Below are 20,381 nucleotides of genomic sequence, written 5' to 3' on the forward strand. Positions count from 1 at the left end.
TGCAAAAAATATTTATAGTTTATATTTCTTTTCTGGCCACTATGTTGTCTCATTTTTTGATCATTTCTGAAAATACTTTTCCATGTAGAGGTAAAGGTTGTTCAAAATGAGTTGTGCTAGATTTCAGATGTGCTACATACTGTGATAATAACCCTGTGGTTTTCTTAAGAATTTTAAAAATAAGAGGCTTCCTAAATCTATAGTTACTTAAATAGCAACTATTATATTTTATCAGATGAAAACCTAGAGGTGGTAGATGCTTTTAACCTCATGCTGCATTTTAATTATTTTAACATCAAAAATTCCCTATTACCAGATATGAATGTTTGAAAAAAAACAGCAGAAACACTAACAGTAGTAACAAAAATTAACTGGTAGTTGACAGATAAGTCACAGCTCAAAGCAACTGTGATTGTCTTTTCCCTTTAGAAAATGTTTTCCCCTTGAGGAAAGCTTTGTGTGTCTTGCGTGTATCAAGGTGGAGTTTCATAATTCAAGACAGACAAAAAAACTTGTCAACATACCTGTAGGTTCAATGGTGTTTTATTGAGATAAGATTCATATAGCATACTATTCACCACTTCAAAGCGTACAATTCAGTGGTTTTTAGTGTATTCAAAACATGGTGCACTTATCTCCACCATCTTATCCCAGAACATTTCCATCACCTCAAAGAAACCATACTGGTTAAATTGTTCCCAGTTCCCTTCTTTTCTCCATCTTCTAGAGACCACTAATGTACTTTCTGTCTCCATGGATTGTCTGTATGGAGTATTTAATAGAAATAGGATCATACAACATGTGATCTTTTGTATCTGGCTTATTTCACTTAACATAATATTTTCAAGGTTCATCTATATTGTAGTATGAATAAATATTTCATTTCTTTTTATGGATGGATAATATTCCATTGTTTGGAAATATCACTTTTGTTTATACATTTATCAGTTGATGGACATTGAGGTTATTCCTATTTTTTTTTACTATTATGAATATAGTTACAATTAACACTATTATACAAGACACTGTAGGTGCACATATTGTTACTCCTATTGGAGTATACCTAAGAATAGAATTGCTGAGTCCTAAGATAACTATAATGCTTAGCTTTTTGAGGAACTGCCAAACTGTTTTCCACACCAACTACGTCATTTTGTATTTTGCTCAGCAGTGTATAAGTATTCAAATTTCTCCACATTCCCACAAACACCTGTTTTTTTCTGAAGTTTTATATTATTACACTTATTCTAGAATGTGTAAATTGGTATCTCATTGTGACTTTCATTTGTACTTCTCTGGTAAATAATGATATTAAACAGCTTTTTTTTTTCTTTTTTGGCACTTGGGATTGAACCCAGGCCACTTTACTATTGAGCTACATCTCCAATCCTTTTAGTTGTGAGATAGGGTCTTGCTAACTTGCTGAGGCTGGCCTTGAATCTGTGATCCTCCTGCCTCAGACTCCCAAGTCATTGAGATTACAGGCATGTACTATGATGCCCAGGGTTGAACATCTTTTCATATATGTATTTGACCATTTGTATATACCCTTAGGAGAAATATCTACTCAAACTCTTTGCTCTTTCTTTAATGGGTGATTTACCTTTTATTGTGGAGCTCTGAGAGTTCTTTATACACTCTAACTCTTAGACTCTTACACATAAATAATTGCAAATATTTTCTCTCATTCTGTGAGTTTTGTTCCTTCCTTCATTCCTTCCTTCCTTTTTTTTTCCCCCTGGAGATGGAACCCAAGGGCACTCTACCATGAAGCTACATCCCCAGTATTTATTTTTTTGAGACAGAGCTTCACTGATTTGCCTAGGTTGACCTCCTGCTTCCCAGTTGCTGGGATTACAGGAGTGCACCACTGCACCTAGCTTCCTTTTGGCTTCTTGATGGTGACCTTGAACAAAAACATGTTCACTTAACCTTTTGACCATTAAGGTAAATTCAGGATACAGATCCGAGATTCTTTATCCCCTGAGAGCTTCCTAGGAAGAGCTAGGGAGCAGTCCTCCTTTGAGATCTGGCCACCCACATATCCTGAAAAATTAGAATTGTTACATTTGGTTCATTGGATCCTTTTTGTATTAGAAGCATCAGGTTTAATCTCTGAGAGACAGGAAGAATAACACCTCATTTATGCACAGAGGGAATATTCTTGATGATTTTTAATGCCTGGTTTCCAAGCATTCATCATCTATTCATTCTTTCATTCAAGAAAAATTCCTGTGCCTGTGGAATCAAAGTTCACACTGGGATTGTCAATGATCCTCATCCTGCTGATAAAAATATGCAGGAACCTCAATAATGTTTCTGTAAGCCCTTTGCAAGTTAGGGATGTAGCTAGGACTAACAGCTCTCTCTTTTTTTTTCCACCTCCACCTGCTAATCAATTTTGTACACTACTCTCGAGCATAGAATCACAGGATACTGAGACCAAAAGATGTGTTTAATTGTGCTACTAGCATGAGGTGACAATTCTTTGGATAAATGGAAGGGTACTATGTTGCAATAGGGGTCAAAATTGCAGTTTAGAAGTGGTTTCACAGTCAGTCACACATTTGGGGGACGTGAAGTTGTATGTGTTTGTGTTAGGAGGTGATGGTGGTTAGTGACTTTTCTGTTTTTGTAATTCAATCCTGTTCTTACTGTGAAGCAATTGAGTGCTATTGAAACTGGGTAGTTATCCCAAGTTCACACAATGGTTTCACATTTGAAACAGGTGTGTTCAATGAATATTCTCATTTACAGCTATTTCCATGCCCTTTATAAATACCTCTCCCCCGAAATTAGGCACTGCGTTTTCTCATGGTAGATAGGCAAAGTTTAAACTTCCCTACTTAATATTTATTCCATTTATTCTGAACTAACCAGTGGAATCCATGTCACTTTCAGAAAACTGTAAGCCAGTTGTATGTCAGTTCCTTGAATGAACCATAAGATTTCTGGATGAAGAGCCTTTTTTTTTTAATCCCCCATTGTCTCAGTCCTGAAATATCTTGCTGGTCTCTGCTCTGATTGTCAAAGGGCTGTTTATTTACTGAGGTTCAGCTCTCAGTTTCCATGAAGACTTGCCTCAAGAGCCCTAGCTGAAGTCACACCTGTGCATAGCCACGCAAAGTGGTCTGTACTTTTTCACAGTGCTATTCTCCCACTCATCCTGCATCTTTATTTCCCATTAGAAGCCAAATTCCAAAATGCAGGCATCGTGTCTTATTTCTATATCCACCCCCCAAAATTAACATACTAGGTCCCTCTAAACCTTGCTTTCAGCTCAAGTAAACTTTAAGAAAAAAGAGTAGTAGATAATAAGGATATTCTAGAAACATGGACTTGTCATTAGGTAATATTGTCTAATTAAACAGTAAACTTCTGAAAACAAAATGTCTTTGTAACCATCTGGATTTTTGCAATTCTGGTACAAAGTTATAGGCTCCATAAACTGTTATTAATTTACCCAAGAGAATGAAAAGGGGAAGTTAGGAAGCTATGATAGTCCATTAACGTTAGGGAGAGGAACAGACACCTGGTTTCACTTGGTCTTTCTGCCCCTGATCTCCTTGCTTTTTGGTCATAACTATAACCACATTTAGGCACTTCCTTTTCGTAAGTTATTTTACTCTTTCTCTTCAATTTTTGAAAATCTCATTTTTATGACTTACCTTTTTTGTTTGCTTTCATTTTTATTCTGAATTTTTGAAAGCCACTGACTTAGCAAGTATTAAAGTGAACTCGCTCTCAACATAGTTATAAATGGTAAATTGGGTTCTTAAGTTTCTCTAAAGGTTCTCTGTCTCAATCACAATTTCTGAAAACTTAATCAAATTTCAATTTTAGTGAGCTGGAATTGATGAGATATGACCAGGAATTAGAGTGAAAGTTTTATTAGGTGTTAGGAAATAGCTGAAAATGAGAATATTCATTCTATAAGGATATAGAAATAAAGCAGAACATTGTCCTATGTAGAGAGGCTTGTGGAACTTGGGGCCCAAAGCCGCTGGCTAGCTCAACGTCTGGTCTCCCCTGTGGTAGAGTCCTTAGCCCTCCTGGTCTTTAAAGAAGGCTTTTAGCTGTAATCTCAGGTATGCTTATGTGATTATAACCCATGATTCGGTGAATCTATTCAGAAGAATACTTGAAGATGTGTTAAAGAGATTAATGGAGATGGATTAGACACATTGCTGAGAGAGTAGTTCAAAACATAAAAGAATAGGCTAATAAAGAACTAGAAGATTGGAGGAAAAAGTATTTTAAATACTTTTAAGACCATGTGCTTAGCCTTATCTTTACTAGAAAAATAAAAAGATATAAATTGCTTAACTAGACAGAAACTTTGCCTATTTTATTTTGTTTCACCACATCAGGAAGTTAGAACCATAATAAAATATTCAGTGATTTTATACACATATCATACAAATATCAGTTACATGATGTAAATGATGTAAAAGGTTTTTTTTTTTTTAATTATTGTAAGTGCATACCGTATCTCATGCCCCTTATGCATGGGACTCTGACAATTAATAGTTAAAATTCTATTATTGATTAAGTCTTGTTATTATGAACATATTAGTCTGTATCATATAGCATGTTTTGTCCTCTGAAGTGAAAATGGAATTGGAAGAATTAGGTATAAAATGAGCTAAATTTTAGATCTAGAGATATCTATTTTGTCTGCTTAGAAAAGATTTCTTTCTCATATAACTTGGTTCTCAGGTATTATTTTGAATATAGAGGTTACAGGGTAAATATATTTATGATAAGTTAATGATAACTTATTCAACAACATAGAAAACTTTAAAAATGTTTCTGGCTGCAGATTTTATACACACTTGACAATTGCTAGCTGGAGATTCATAGATTACATAGAAAGGCCTATTTTCAGGGAAAAGCTCTTTCCCCCAAAGGGAGGCATGTTTGCAGTATGTTGGGCCAGCATGCAGATATTCCCAGAGTTGGAGCCCTGCTCCTCCTTCCTGTTGGAGAATAAAAAGTTCTGGGTAACTAGGAACATCTTGTCTTCAGATGATTATTTTGAGTTGCACGTCTTCTACAAAGAAAACGTGGAAAAAACTTGCAAGGCAGCATTAAGGCCGTTGAAAAACTAAGAAATAAAATTCTTAATTTCAGGTATTCTAGGCATATGATTGTTTACAAAAATTCTTCTTCTTGGGGCTGGAGCTGTAGCTCAGTGGCAGAGCACTTGCCTAGCATGAGTGAGGCTCTGGGTTCAATCCTAATCACTACATAAAAAATATAAAATAAAAAAATGAAATAAAGGCAGTCTGTCCATCTACAACTATAAAAAACTTTTAAAAAATTCTTCTTCATTTAATGGATTAAGAGTTGCTCAAGAAGTAATGTAGACTAATGGCTAATGGGTTCTAGAACAAGAAACTACAGTATGACTTTAAATCTTAATTCTCTGAATTTTTAGCATGTTACTATAGACAAGTTCTTTACCACCTCAGTCTTCTCATTTGTAAAACATATATACTAATATATAGGATTTTTGTTGTGAAGATGAAATGATTTTCTATAAATCTAGTATTAAAAATATTAAATAAATATCTTTGTTATGTGAATACTATATACCAGACACTGGGCTAGTGAGGTTCAGTTCCTTGGATATATTTCCTAGAAAAATTATATAATTAAGCTTGAGAAATTTTTGGTAGAAATGGTGGAAGTGGCATGTATATGGTGGTTGAAAAGAACAGATTTGATTTTAATTCTGTCTTTATCTTTTAGGGGAGGAGTCATGTAAAGAACAACTTTCCGTGAAGAGACATTCAGCATACCATGCCCCGGCAGGAAGTTCCTTTAAATTGGAATGCCCTGTCAAATACTGTGCTAAGAGACCCAATATAACTTGGTGCAAATTCAATGGAACACAGTGTTCTCAACTTAGAGATAGACTTCAGCCACACACAAGTTGGGAAGAAAGGCAGAATATTTCAGTATTTTCTCTACATTTCGAACCAGTGCTTCCTAGCGACAATGGCTCATATAGCTGTCGTGCGAATTTTTCGTCTTTTGTCTCTCCAAGTCATTCAATAATCCTTTATGTGACAGGTGAGTTCTCAACCCTCAGACCATCTAATGTTTTTCTCATCATATTTCCAGGCAACCGAAGATCCGGGTTTTCTTAAGTGAGTAGGTTAGAAACTGAACGCCTGCATCACCTCAGAAGTCTGCCACACCTCACAGAGTGTGAGATCCAGGAGTGCATGGGTGTCTGCATGTATGTGGGTGTGTGCGTGTGAAGTGAGTTGGGGAAGAGTAAGAAAAGTACAATGAAAGTTTTTGTTTTTGCACTTACGGATTATATCATTTACTTGGTAAGTCCAGAAGTAGATTATTGAAACAGTGAAAAAAAAAAAAAAAAAAAACAAGGTGAATACCAGTGATTACAGATAGTTCTTAACTGTTTGTCCTTGCTTTTCTTTTCCTTTTTTGTTCCATTTTTTCTGTTTTTGACTTTGTCGATTATAATTAATGCAAGTTATATTTGTGGTGCTCCAATAAATACACACTTATTAATGTTCACAGGGCAAACCGACACAAGTAGCTTGACTCTGATGAGTTTTGGGGACTGTGCAGGATTTCAGCTGACTCCTCACTTCCTCCTCAGAGGCCTCTAATTAGCTGTAACAGCTGAGGGAGAACAGGTGAAGATTAAGCAGTGGAAAACCCAACTGAACAAAGCAGAGGGAAAAAATATATATATAGGGAGGAGGAAAGGAGAGTAAAATTATTTTTGATTTGTGAAAATCCCACAGCAAACAGCTTATCCAGTGGTGGGAGATGGAATTCTTGTCCCCTAAGATCAGGAACAAAACAAGGATGCCTGCTTCTCCATTTCCATTCAACATTGATCTGGGAGTTCGAGCCAGAACAATTTAGCAAGAACGAAAAATAAAAGGCATCTAAATTTGAATGGAAGAAGTAAAACAGTCTGTTCAAAGACAGCATGACCTTTTATACAGATAAATGCTATAAAATTCATTAAAAAGTATTAAGATTAACACTCAAATTTAGCAAATTTATAGGATACAGGATGAACATATAAAAATTAGTGGTATTTCTATAACACTAGTAAAGAATAATCTGAAAAGAAAATTAAGGGGAAAAATTTCATTTATAATAACATCAAAAAGTAAAACACTTAGAAATAAATTTAACCAAAGAGGTACAAGTCTTGCAAACTGAGCAAAAAAAGTCTGACTAAAATAAATTTAAGATGTAAATAAGTGTAAACACCTCCCATCATCATGGTTTAGAAGAATCACTGTTGTCAACATGATAATATTTCCCAAGATGGTCTAGAGAGTCAATGTAATCCCGTTCAAAATCCCAACAGCTGTTTTTTCCTATGAATTTTGAGGATCAGATTTTCATAGGAAATTGTGATAGATCTGAAATAGCCAAAACAATCTTGAAAAGTAGCAAAGCAGGAGGCATCACATACCTGATCTCAAGACATAGCACAGAGACACAATAACAAAGACAGCATGCTACTGACCAAACAGGCACAAAGATCAGTGGAGCAGAACAGAGGACCCAAACACATCTTCAGCCAACTGATTTTATTTTATTTTATTTTATTGGTACCAGGGATTGAACTCAGGGGCACTAGCCACTGAGCCACATCCCCAGTCCTGTTTTGTGTTTTGTTTAGAGTCGGGGTCTCACTGAGTTGCTTAGTACCTCATTTTTGCTGAGGCTGGCTTTGAACTTGAGATCCTCCTGCTTCAGCTTCCCTAGCCATTGAGATTACAGTCACTGCATCCAGCCCAGTCAACTAATTTTTGATAAAGGTGCCAAAAAAATACATTACAGGAAGGACAGCCTCTTTACCAGATGGTGCTAGGAAAACTGGATATTCACATGTAGAAAATTGAAACTTAACTCCTATCTCACCCTGTACAGAAATCAGCTCAAAATGAGTCAAAGACCTTAATCTAAGTCCCGAATCTTAAAAACTACTAGAAGAGAACATAGGAGAAACCCTTAAGATATTGGTCCCTAGCATGCAAGAGGCCCCAGGTTTGATCCCCAACACTGAACACCACCCAATAAAAAAACACAAATGAATGATTTGGTTGGGACAATTGTATACACACAAGCAAAAGAATAAATTAAAACCCTTTACCTCACACAAAATTTAAAAATGGATCAGATATTTAAATATAAAAACTAAAATTATAAAAACTAAATTTATATAAAACTATAAATATGTATATAAAACTGTAAACCTTCCTGATCTTGGATGTGGTAATAGTTTTCTAGATAAAATTACAAAAAAAGTAAACAAAAAAATTAGATAAGTTTGGCTTCATAAAACCTGAAAACTTTTCTGCATCTAAGGACACTTTCAAAAGAGTGAAAATTCAAACCACAGAATATGAGAAAATATTTGCAAATTATATGTCTGGTAGGAGATGTTTGCCTAGAATGTGTAAGAACTACAACAAGCCAACTATAAACAGATAAGCAAGGACTTGAGTAGACATGTTATCAAAGAATTTTGTATACAAAATGGCCAATAAGCATGTGAGAAAAAGCTCAATATCATTTAATCTTTAGGAACATGCAAATCAAAACCACCGTGAGATACCATGGCATACCCACTACAATGACAAGAATTAAAAAAAAAAAAAACAGTGTTGGCAAGGGTGTGGAGAAGTGGAAACACTTTTACATTGCTTGTGGTGGTAATATAAATTGGCACAGCTAATTTGGAAAACAGTCTAGCAGTTCTTCAGAAAGATAACCTAGTTACCACATGACCAAGCAATTGTGTGGCTAGGTAAATACCCAAGTGGAATTAAATATATGTCACAAAAAACTTTCACATGAACGTTTTTAAGCAGCTATTCACAATACCGGAGGTGGAAACAACCTAAATGCTCACCATCTGATGAATGGAAATGTGGCATATCTATACAAATGGATATTATTGATCTCTAAAAAGGAATGAGTACCGATACATGATGCAACCTGGATAAACCTCAGAAATGTTCTGCTAAGGAAAAGAAGTCAGACCCCAAAGCATTTCCTGTTAAACTGTGTGCCCCGAGGGGTTTTATTAGTTTTATACTGGAAAAAAAATGTGTGGAGATGAGGCCCAAGAGACCCAAAGAGTTAAATTGAAGACAGGAAGGGGCTGGTTTCTTTTGGAAGATTTCTACCCTCCTAGGTTTGTCTCTTCCCTGCTCCTCCCTTCCTTATTGCTCTCTTTCATTTCACTTGGTCAATCAAGGCTTCTGGTCCACACTGGGTATTCCCCACCACTTGGCTTTGGCCTTCTGCTCCTGTTTGTCAAGAGAGTCTTCTGCTCTATGATGTGTTCTCTTTACAGCTTCTAAGAGCATCTCAGACCTTCATTATTTTCCTTCTAAATGACTCCAATTAATGGTACTATTGGACTTCTTGTCCTTAGTGTTTCCCATTTTGGTCATTTTGGCCCAAAATCTCCCTAAAATACTTAATATGCCTGATACATTTCTTGTCCCCTGGAGAGCATCCTCAGTGCTCGCAGAAATGGGCTTATGTTTGTTCACCGTCACTCAAGGTCTTCCTCAGCTCATCCCCTACCTTTGTGGATTGTTTCTGGATTCCACGAACCTCTCCACTCAGCCCAGAGTAGAACCTCTCCACTCAGCCCAGCTGCCCCACTTGCCATGGCTCTACACTTACCATGAACCCTCTTATGCCATTGTCACCGCTCACAGGGCATTCATTCACCTATCTTTACCTATCAAAGCTTCAGCCCGCCATTCAATTCCAGCTCATTACCTAAGTTTTTAAGGAAGCCTTCCACGATTGCTTTAAGGGATGCAATTTCTCTTTTCTACCAATTCTTATGCAATTTAAGCCTCTGTGTCTCTCATTTTTTTTTACATATTTTCTTTCACAATAGTAATGTATGGAAATGCTCTCAAGTTCCATGAGAGAGTATAATGTCCTGGAAGGTAGAAATTGTGTCATATTTCTTTGGGTTATCTGATTCCTTCACAAAAGTCAAATAAATTATTTTGAAATTATTTTAATTTAAACTGAGTGTGAATTCTACTTTAATGAAATGGTGAAAACAAAGGTAATAGGGAAAGGGTTAAGAAAATTGTTTTCCTTTTGAAAATGAGAGGACTCAATATAGTAAATATGAAGTGAGGGGGAAATGTGCCCTAGAGTTATATTTAAGAACCATGCTTTAATAAATACATTTTGGAGGTATGACAAAACTATTTAATTGTTCCCCCTTGAAATATCTTTCTGAAGGGTTATTGGGCATTTTCTTGTTTTTGTGTCTGATTCTCCTTTGCTGTTTATGTTCAGAGTCGGTTCATGTAAAAACAGGCATGTGACAAAGTGGGGAATTTGATTCTCTTGGGAAAACAGTATTCTCCCCAAATGAAGAAAAGCAACTTTGTAAAGCAAAGCAAAGTCCCAAGAGGAAAGTTGATTGAGCTGGGAAACAGTTAGGGGAACATACCTTGGTCTGGAAGTCTGTTCTCCTCAGACTGTCCCTGGTCAGTCCTGATGAGAAACTTCACAAATGCAGGGTGATTATTATCTGAGAAAGAAAGTGGTGTGGAGTGAGAGGGAAGAGAGAGAAAGGCACAGTCTTTGTTTCAGAATGAGCACCCAGAATGTCTCCCAAAGCATCCTTTCCTTATGGTCTTCCATACTCAACGCGCAGCACTTGCTGGTGTGTCTTGTTATTGCAGGTTCTAGAGGTGCTACATGGGCTGTTCTGTATCCATATACCTAAGGAATGTGGAAGAGGGAATCAAAGCAGACAGATGAGGGTTACCTTGTATTTGCGGAGTTTTTCTTTGAGTCTGAAACTAACTTAGGAATTTACTTTATTTCATGATTTTGTAGTGATGATACATGAATCCTGCAAAAAACTGGCCTTGAGGTGGATCATTGGATTCTCTGTTAGTATGCAATTACCAGAGTCTTCTCCAAAGTTAGCTTTGATTTTAGACATCCCTGAGAATATACTCATTGTTTTCTCAATTTCAATTCTTCATCCTATTTCTGTATTTCAGAACAGACCAGAAATAATTCAGAACAACCTCAAATAAGTAAGTATCAAACTAATCAAATAAAATTAACAAGTTTGTGTGATGGGTGAAAAAATAATTGAAGTTGGGTCTTCTTAGTCTAGTGGATTTGTTTGTATTAGATTATCTGTTGTTTGTTATCCAAACCCCTCCCCGAGACAGCCGTCTCCCACTCCTGCAATGACTTGGCTGCCTGCCCAATTTCAACAGCAGCTGCAGCAGGAACAGTGCTACATTTGTTTCCACTCTTCTGAATTACCAAACTATAGAACTATAGGTCCACTATATGTCCACCCGCAGTATGGTGAAGAGGTGTCTTGTGTAATATAGGGTGTTTAGCCTGTGCTCACTATATGCCAGTCCCACTCCAACTTTGTTACAACCAGAAACATTTCCAGACATTGTCACTTGTGTCCTGAGGGAGAAATTGTCCTGCTTGAGAATCACTACTGTGTGAGATCCATTTCAATATATTCTGTTTTGCTCTGCTTCATTTTCCAGAAATGATATTTGTGATCTACTAAATTGTTTTATAATCGGCTAACAAGTTTCAAATTACCCTGGACAAGTGGCCTTAATGTTTGTTAAGACCTATAAATAATAATGAGCATCAGCTATATGCCATGAAAAGCATATTTGAGGAAACCAAAAGTATTGGGTATTTGGAGATAACAATGAGTTATGAGACAATGAAAAGGTACTGTGTTGAAGGGAAGTGAATTTAGTATCTGAAACATGTTGGTTCACTGGCTGTCTTATTTTGGGGTAACTCCTGGAATTATTATTATTATACTCAAGTCACAGAATTGAATAAAGCTAAAGCCTTCTCTAATTTCCTTAAATAGTGCATATGAATGGAAACTTTGATACTGTAAAGGGAAGGGCTTGGTGAAATACTTTCTGAGAGCTGTTATGAAGATTGTTCTACAGAAGATTAACCCTAGCAGAATTAAAAAAAAATGCAAAAGATTAAGCCAAGTACTGAGGCCTGTTTTTTTAGGAGAGACCTCCGGAGGAGAAATAGAAGCATCTGATGATGCAGAGGCATGTTGCTGAACCTAATATAGCTTTGACTTCCTAACTGTCTTTAGCACTGACTAACATTCCAGATGCACCAACTGCCTCAGGACCACCCTCAAAGGAAGAGGTGGCAGACAAGCTGTGGCTCCTCTACAGTCTGCTTTCTGTGGGAGGATTGTTTCTCTTCATCATTGCCTGTTTCTGCTTGTTCTGCTACCTAAAAAGGCATCAAGGTGGGTTCCATTTTCCTTCTGCCCCTCTGTATCTGGGGTTCTGTTTTCCAGGATGACAGATTTTCCGTTGGTTCCTGTTTTTTTTTTTTTTTTTCTGATCTATGATAAACCATGGAGAAGGAGATCCTGGGAACACTCCTCATATTTTCACCAAAAATGCCAAGTGGGTCCATTTGGGCTCCCTCTTGTCATATTAAGGCACCTGCTTCACAGAAAAGTGCACAGCCCAGGGTTGTGGCCAGAAGGCCATGTTGCTGGGACATTCTCTATTGGTGTCAGTCTTATGCTCATATGAGAAAGAATTCTTCTAAACTTTGAGTTGAAAGTGGGGTTGAAATAATTTCTCAGTGAACAAGTCTGCATTGAGTTGTTTTGTCTCACCTTTTTACACCTATAATGCATCATCCCAGTCACACAGTCTTGTCTAAAGAACCATTGTCCTCGGCAGGAATTCATATGTGTGTCCTTTCTATTGCCATCAAGAAGACACAACTGAACTGAATGCACTCAGTCCTCACTCAAAAATAATGTGTTTGAAAAATGTGGGTTTGGTGAAAATGGGAGAGGTGTGGTGTTTTGAAAACAATTCCTTTCTATTTTTGAAAACATTCTGTCAGGGTCACCACCAAATACTTAAACCCAGTAAGAGAGGAATGCATTGAGAATTCTGATTATCTCTGATCTTGTCACCTCAGTTTTCTCTTTTTTTTTTTCTTTTCATTCCATGTCTTCCCAATCATTTTCCTACAACATTGGCTATAGTGTAGGTATAGAAACTAAGCCAGACAGACCACCCCTGATTCCATTGCCACAAAAGAAAGAATTATCTGGTTGAAGTGCTTCCATTGAGGAATTCTGAAGCCCAGAATCGTCTTACAATTCTGAGGAATCTTCTGTAATCTCACCTTTGCATCTGCAACTCCATAGATCTTTCCTTGTCTCTCTGTATTCCATCATTTTTCTCTCAGAACTTCAGAAAAAAGAGGAAGGCATAATTTTGTAAATTCATTTATCAGTTTATTTTTATTATTTGCAGTACTAGGGTGTCACTCTACTGGGAGATACATCCTCAGCCCATTTACTATGTTTCATTTTATTTGAGACAAGGTCTCACTAGGTTCTCCAGACTGACTTTGTGATCCTCCTGTATCAGACTCCGGAGTAGCTGGGATTACAGACAGGTGTGGGACAAATCTTTTGATTTGCCACATCAAAGTGAACTGAGTAACAGGAGATACTGGCTATGCAGGTGACAGGACAGGAGCATTTCTGGGATTGCACATGGGATATACTCAGAGCAAGGGCTTCCAACCTTTTCAAAGTGAAGTTGCTAGATCCTGCCCCTTCCTCTTGGATATGCCATAGGCCATGTGGTATCAGGAGGGCTGGAAGGGAAATGGGTAATGTGAATTCTCATCCACAGGGGCCTGTACAGCATGCTAGCCAAGGCAAATATACAAGCCCAAACATATGACATCATTGTTAGTATGCAACAGGATGGGCGTGGGGGGAGGTGGTTTACCTCTGCTTTCTTTCCTCCTTTTGATTAATCGTTTTTTGTTTTGTTTTTTACTTCTATCTTCCAGGGAAACAAAAGAAGTCTTCTGATATAGAAGGAAGGGAAATTAACCTGGTATGTTTAATGTATCTGTTATGATAAATGTGACTTGTATTATGTCATTTTTTTTCAATAAGTTTGCATAACACCAAGGGCCACCCACTTTTTTTTTTTTCAATACATCAAAGACTCTTTGGTAATAACAAGTCTCATAATAAGTGTTTCTTTGATATGGAAGCAGTCCAGAATAGAAACAGGAAAGTCAGAGAGGGACCCACATAACTTTGGCTCAGCTCTGGTCTATTATGTGTCTTTGGGCTCTTCATTCATTCTTACAAAAACACCTTGAAGTCTTTCTGGAAGAGAGTAGAGAGTTAATGAAAAAATTAACCCATAAATAATCATACTTCTAGGTTAATTATCACAATAAATCATAACTGCATTATAATAACTAGATTTATTTTCACAAACATACCAGTAGGTAAAGAGACATGATTCCAGGCTAAATGATTATGCCAAAGTCCATGGTCAGGTGGGTGGGCTCATTAAGGAAAGGGAGAGAGAGAGCCAGACAAAGGAAAGAGCTTTTTGAAAGCAATTGTTCCTGGAAGATTTGGAGAATAAATTTAGGTCTTTCTTTTGGATCCAAAGTTGTGAAGATATTGGAACGAAAGAGAGAATGCAAGATAAAGCAATGTATTTGTGGGGAAAAAAATGAAGCTCCTTAATTAAAATAGGCATAAATGAGGTATTTGATGTGTGTGTGTAAGTGTGTGTGTGTGTGTGTGTGTGTGTGTGTGTGTGTTTCAGTAAGGAAAATTAGAGACAAATAAGCAGTAAGCATCTTGAAAGTTCCAGAAATTCCAGAGACAGATACAACCATGTAATATTAAATAGTATTCAACATTTCCCACCTAAGCTGCCAAATTTTATCGTATTTTCCCCCTATTTTTATTCCATTATAATTACACATAATGGTGGGGTTCATTATTATGCATTTGTACATGTGCACGATAAAACAATATAACAATATCATTTGGTCAATAGCATTTCCCAGTTTCGTCTGCCCCTTCTTCCTCCCCCTGTCCCTTTCCTATATTCTACTGATGTCGCTTCCATGTTCATGAGATCCCCCCCACTCACCTTTCTTTTTCTTTTCCTCCCTGGCCTCCATATGTGAGAGAAAACATATGACCCTTGATATTATGAGTTTGGTTTATTTTGCTTAACATAATGTTATCAAGTTCTATCCATTTTCCTGCAAATTGGATAATTTCATTCTTTTTTTATGGCTGAATTGTATGCAGAATCAAATGCATTCACCTTGATAAACTTTATAGTAAGTTTTAAATAAGCACTAGTAGGCACTATTTTTGGTGCTAAAGCTTTATTTTCTCAAATAGGGAATGGTACTTAAATATTATTTTCTATATTTCTAAGTAAACAACAAGAAAAATACAGCATTCTGTCATAGTCAGGCTTGAAACTATTTAAAATAATAATCTAAATAATATACCATGCAAGGAAAACCCAGACTCATTAGAATGTGGTCATATTTTTTCCTGTATAAGCTGGTGTTAATTATGGTTTGAAGTTGAATTTAAAAGGGGGAACACATAGTTCAGCATTCTTTGCAGGTTAAAACTTGAACAAACCTGATGAGGGGAATTGACTCAAATCAGAGCGGTTACAAAATTTGCAAGTCCATTGCCATACCAAGGAAAGACTGGTAACTCTGGACTCTTTGAAGGCCCATTGGATATTTACAAAGTACCAAAGATTACTTTATTTTCAGTTTTTGTGGCAATGTGCAGCAACTTATCCCTATCAACAAGCCTCTAAGGCTTATGAAAGAATTTTTGCCTTCTCTTTGTCCATTCTACAGCCATTTTGACTTTAACTTATCAGTACATATAAAAAACTGATATTCTGGATTTATTCCAAAATGGTCCTTGGCAAAAAAAGCGATTATACACTTAAAAGTTGAATGCTATGATATGTGCATTTTAACATTTTGGGGGGGTAGGTAGCATTAGCAGGAATTGAACCCCAAGGCACTGAATCACTGAACCACATCCCCAGCCCTTTTTATATTTTATTTTGAAACGGGGTCTTGCCAAGTTGCTTAGGGCCTTACTAAGTTGCTGTGGCTAGCTTTGAACTTGAGATCTTCTTAAGAACTCCCAAGCTGTTGGGATTACAGGCATGCACCACTGTGCCCAGCTCAATATGCATTTTTAAAAGCATATTATAAACCATAATGTGCCATAAGTATGCAAGTGGGATTGCTGCTTCTGTCTTTATCAACTTTTTCCACCACATCATGGGGCGAGATCCTTGTGGCACTGATTGTATAAGAACTTTCCTGTGATAGAAATAACAACTGGAATAATATTTCAGAACTTTATCTAAACTTTGTCCCTCTAAAACTGACATCAATTTTCCAACTCCAGGTCTCAGATCATAATAATTTATCTTGGATAGCTCATAATATTTATTCTTTTGGCCCCCATCAGGAGGTCACTATTCTGCTTTATTTATGAATCTTTTTATTCTATACTACATTAATACTTCCCATTGGATTATGAAATACCTGAAGTTTTCATGGGGCACTTTATGTTTTTCCCATTAATTTGGGCTAAACTTTTATTTTGAATGGAATTTAAAGTGTTCTATGATTTCAAAAGTAACCCATAATAAAGCACAAAATAACCACTTGGGAGGAACATAGTAGTCCTCAAAATTTATCCCTTAAGAACCAAGAATTTGCCAAAAGTGTAGACATTATCAGCCTATGTGAGGAAAAGTAGATTATTTCTCTCAAGGTAGATGACACCATTTAGCCTTTTGCTCACAGTTTGCTAATGAGGCCATATTATCATTCAGTGGTGCACCTTTTTTTTTTTTCCTCTTTTAGGTGGATGTCTCTCAGCCCTTGAGGAGTGATCAAGCTGAAGTGAGCATCAGACAAAATTCCCAAACTTTGCCTTCCCAAACTGAAATTTATGATAATGACTCCTTGTTCAGGATAAGAGAAGGCTCTGAAGTTTATTCTAACCCATCCCTGGACGAAAACAAACAGGGAATCGTTTATGCTTCTCTGAATCATTCTATCATTGGTATGAACCTAAGACAAGCAAGACCAGTGCAAGAAGCACCAACAGAATATGCTTCAGTATGTGTGCGGAGTCAAAGCCGGTCCTGATACCAACCAGCCAAATGATGGGCCTGTCATCTCCTCTGGCCCTAACAGTTTGCCAAATATTCATCAACTTGGGAATTTTCACTTCAAGGTGGTTTATGGTGGTGCTTGTGTCTTAAGGGTCCATAGAACATATGATCAGAATTCCTCCTGATAACTTCTTTGGGAGAATTTTATATTATAGCCTTGAACAACAAAATCTTCTCTCCAAAACTGTTTCATATTGTCAATAGCACAATAGTAGAACATTTAAACTCAGCTATATTTTACCCAATATATAAACTCAATATTTCCTTTGAGGCTATCAGAGAGACTTGTGGAGAAGAGAGGTTTGTATTATCTGGATCAATTCACTACACACTCTTGAAAAGGAAAGAATGTGCTATTTTGAGTAACTATAAATATAGTCATTGTGTGTTACCAGTCAATATTCTGTAATTAGAAATTTTTATTTGTCAATCTAAAGCTATTGTTTCTTACATATAAAGGAGAAATAAAATTTTAGACTTGACATAAACAAAGAATGGAAAGAATAGGTGCAATACAGGTATATAATATCCCAACTGGATGTGGGGTAGATATTCCCTACGCCTGACAAGCAAACGCTTAAATCTACCCTGTTGGATTGTGAAGCAAATATATAGGTATTTATGGAGCAACCAATGTATAGTATTTTATGAGCAAGACAGTGACTTGGTGTTTGGGTCATGTGGTATCAGGTATGTGAATGTGACATAATGCTGCTGATTTAATATACTCGTGGGCATCTGAATAGACCTAAAAAGCAATGACAACAGGTATTATCAGGCAAGTGACAACTGAACTTTTAACTCTCTCATTCTTGACCTGACAATAATAAAAGGGACAAGTAACGGAATGGAACGTTAGAATAACAAGTTGGTCTGTAGGGGTCGACATACTTTCATTAACATCTGTAACTTGGCTGTTTTTAGGAAGGAAACAGTGCAAATCATATGCTTTGAAGCATTACAGTTTGACAACCATTTGTTAAAAATACTGAGATTGCAACCAATTAGGAGGATTTCAGATTTCAGATTTTTAGAATTTCTGGAATACTTGAGTCTAATTATTTAAGCAGTAGCCTGCAACTTGATTCAACAGTTGAGATTAGTGTTCTTGGGTGCTGCTACTAAATAATGAAGAAGTCCTGGTACAAAGTGGATGGCAAACATTAGGATCCACTTGAACAAACATGTGAGCTGCTGAACAAATGAATGTGGTCTGTGTGTGTGTGCGTGTGCGCATGTGTGTGTTTTATTGTAGAGAGAGGCAGGTGACTTACGGAAATAGTGCAAAAGAAATTGATCAAATTGGCTTTCCATTTTTAGTTTGCTGATGAAACACCGAATACTAGAATGAGTTATTAAATAAAATAATCCATACAAAATTATGACAGTGGGAGTGTGAGTAGAGAACACACACAAAGACAAACATGAGGTTTTATGATGAAGCTTTTTTTACACAATGCTCATGTTAATTTTAGTTCTGTGGATTTGGTTTTTTAGTCAACATTATTTAGCCAGTTTGATAACATTACATATCTAGAATTTTAAGCAACCAATTCTAGGTAGGTTCTTTTCACCAAGCTACATTTGTGGGCAATTTATGTAAAAAAGAATAGTGACTAGTTGTGATCTTAAAAATAGAAACCGGAAGCATGGGAGGATGCATGCAGCTGCCTTCTTATCAGATGAACACACAGAGTTGAACGGTTCTTTCATAAATTCCTTCCAATTTAAAAACAAGTATATTTCCATCACTGTATTTAAAATATTCTTAATACATCTTACAATCAAAGATAATGTTGGGAGTGACTTCATCTCTATCAATGATTTATTCTTATATTTGTACCATGCTTGTCAAAATCACAATTCATTTATGCTTCTATTCATTCTTAATAAAAATATCAGAGAGATATATGTAATAAATCTATTTTAGTATTGCTCCATGATTATTTCATTAATTTATACATAGTATGTAATTTAATGATTTCCTGTGAATTCTAAGCTTGTTGATTGTTCCAAATAAAAAAATAAAGCTATTAAAACGTACTTGAAATCAATTTGATGTTTATTTTTGTAACAAAAATATATGGATACAAAATGGAAGTGATTCTTAAATTTCATGCACATCAAACAGCCTGAAGAATTTGTTAAACTACAGATCACCAACTCCTGACACTAGGAAATTCTGATTTGGGAGGTCTAAGACATGGCTGTATGATCTTCATCCTTAAGATATGCCCTGGGTGGTTTTGACATGTTTTCCAAAGTCCACGATTTGAGAAAATGTGAAGTAGGGGCTAGGTTGGTTATGTCATTTACTTGATATGTTTTGTGCACCAACCAAGATCGTCTAGTCCAGAAGGGATGAGAGAAAAAGAGAGACCGACTGAGACTTAAAGACTAGTTTTAGTTCAATCAAAACTAAGCAGAAAGCACAGGGATTTTTTCATATGCTCCTTCTCCACCCCACAACACACACAGACTCCCTTCTCATTAATATCCTTCTCTGCTTCACTGCCATGGTATATTTATTAAAACTGAAAAAATACTGAGATATCACTATCAACCAAAGTCTCTAGTTTGCCTTAACATTTACTCTTGGTCTTGAAGTTGTTTGGGCTTTGACATGTATAATGGCCTATCCCCATAATTATAGTGACATGCATGATAACTTTACTGCCCTAAAAAATGTCTGAGCTCCATCTATTCATCCCTCCTTTCCTTCTAACCCCTGGTAACTAGTAATCTATCTATTGCATCCATATTTTTGCCTTTTCCAGAATGTGATGTAGCTGGAATCATATCCCATGTAGCCTTTTTGAAATGAGTTCTTTCATGTAGTAACATGCATATAAGTTTCCTCTGTGTCTTTCTATGGCTCAATAGCTCATTTCTCTTCAGTGTTGAATAATATTCAATTGTTTCACTATACCTACTGAGGAACATCTTGTTTTTTTCCCAAGTTTTTTAAATTATGAGATTGCTATAAACATTCTAATTTTGTGTGGTCACACTTTCAACTCATTTTGGGTAATTTGCAAGGAGGATGATTGTTACATCACATTGGTGAGAGTCTGTTCAATTTTGTTAATAAAATGCCAAACGGGCTTCCAAAGGGACTCTACTGTTTTGCATCCCTACCAGCAATGAATGAAAGTCCCTATTGCTTCACATTCTAGCCAGCATTCGGTATTGTCAGTATTTTGGAATTTTGCCATCCTAATAGGTGTTCAGTGATATCTCTTTGTTGTGATTTCCCAATAA

The 20,381-nt window shown here is 36.4% G+C and overlaps 1 protein-coding gene across 2 annotated transcripts in view; it reads left to right on the top strand.

Moving 5' to 3' along the window:
- Btla (B and T lymphocyte associated) overlaps window positions 1-19,163 on the top strand; it is a 33,238-nt gene extending 14,075 nt beyond the window's left edge. Inside the window, exons 2-6 of one of the 2 annotated variants that reach the window (XM_078044235.1) lie at window positions 5,755-6,078; window positions 11,064-11,099; window positions 12,170-12,331; window positions 13,918-13,964; window positions 16,807-19,163. In XM_078044235.1, the coding sequence (XP_077900361.1) occupies window positions 5,755-6,078; window positions 11,064-11,099; window positions 12,170-12,331; window positions 13,918-13,964; window positions 16,807-17,094 (857 nt within the window). In that variant the 3' untranslated portion in view covers window positions 17,095-19,163. The remainder of the gene's footprint in view (window positions 1-5,754; window positions 6,079-11,063; window positions 11,100-12,169; window positions 12,332-13,917; window positions 13,965-16,806) is intronic. The other variant, XM_078044236.1, reaches the window with a different exon arrangement.
- The last annotated feature ends 1,218 nt before the right edge of the window (window positions 19,164-20,381 follow it).

This window comes from Ictidomys tridecemlineatus, chromosome 3, assembly GCF_052094955.1.
Source record: "Ictidomys tridecemlineatus isolate mIctTri1 chromosome 3, mIctTri1.hap1, whole genome shotgun sequence".
In the NCBI taxonomy this organism is placed as follows: Eukaryota; Metazoa; Chordata; class Mammalia; order Rodentia; family Sciuridae; genus Ictidomys; species Ictidomys tridecemlineatus.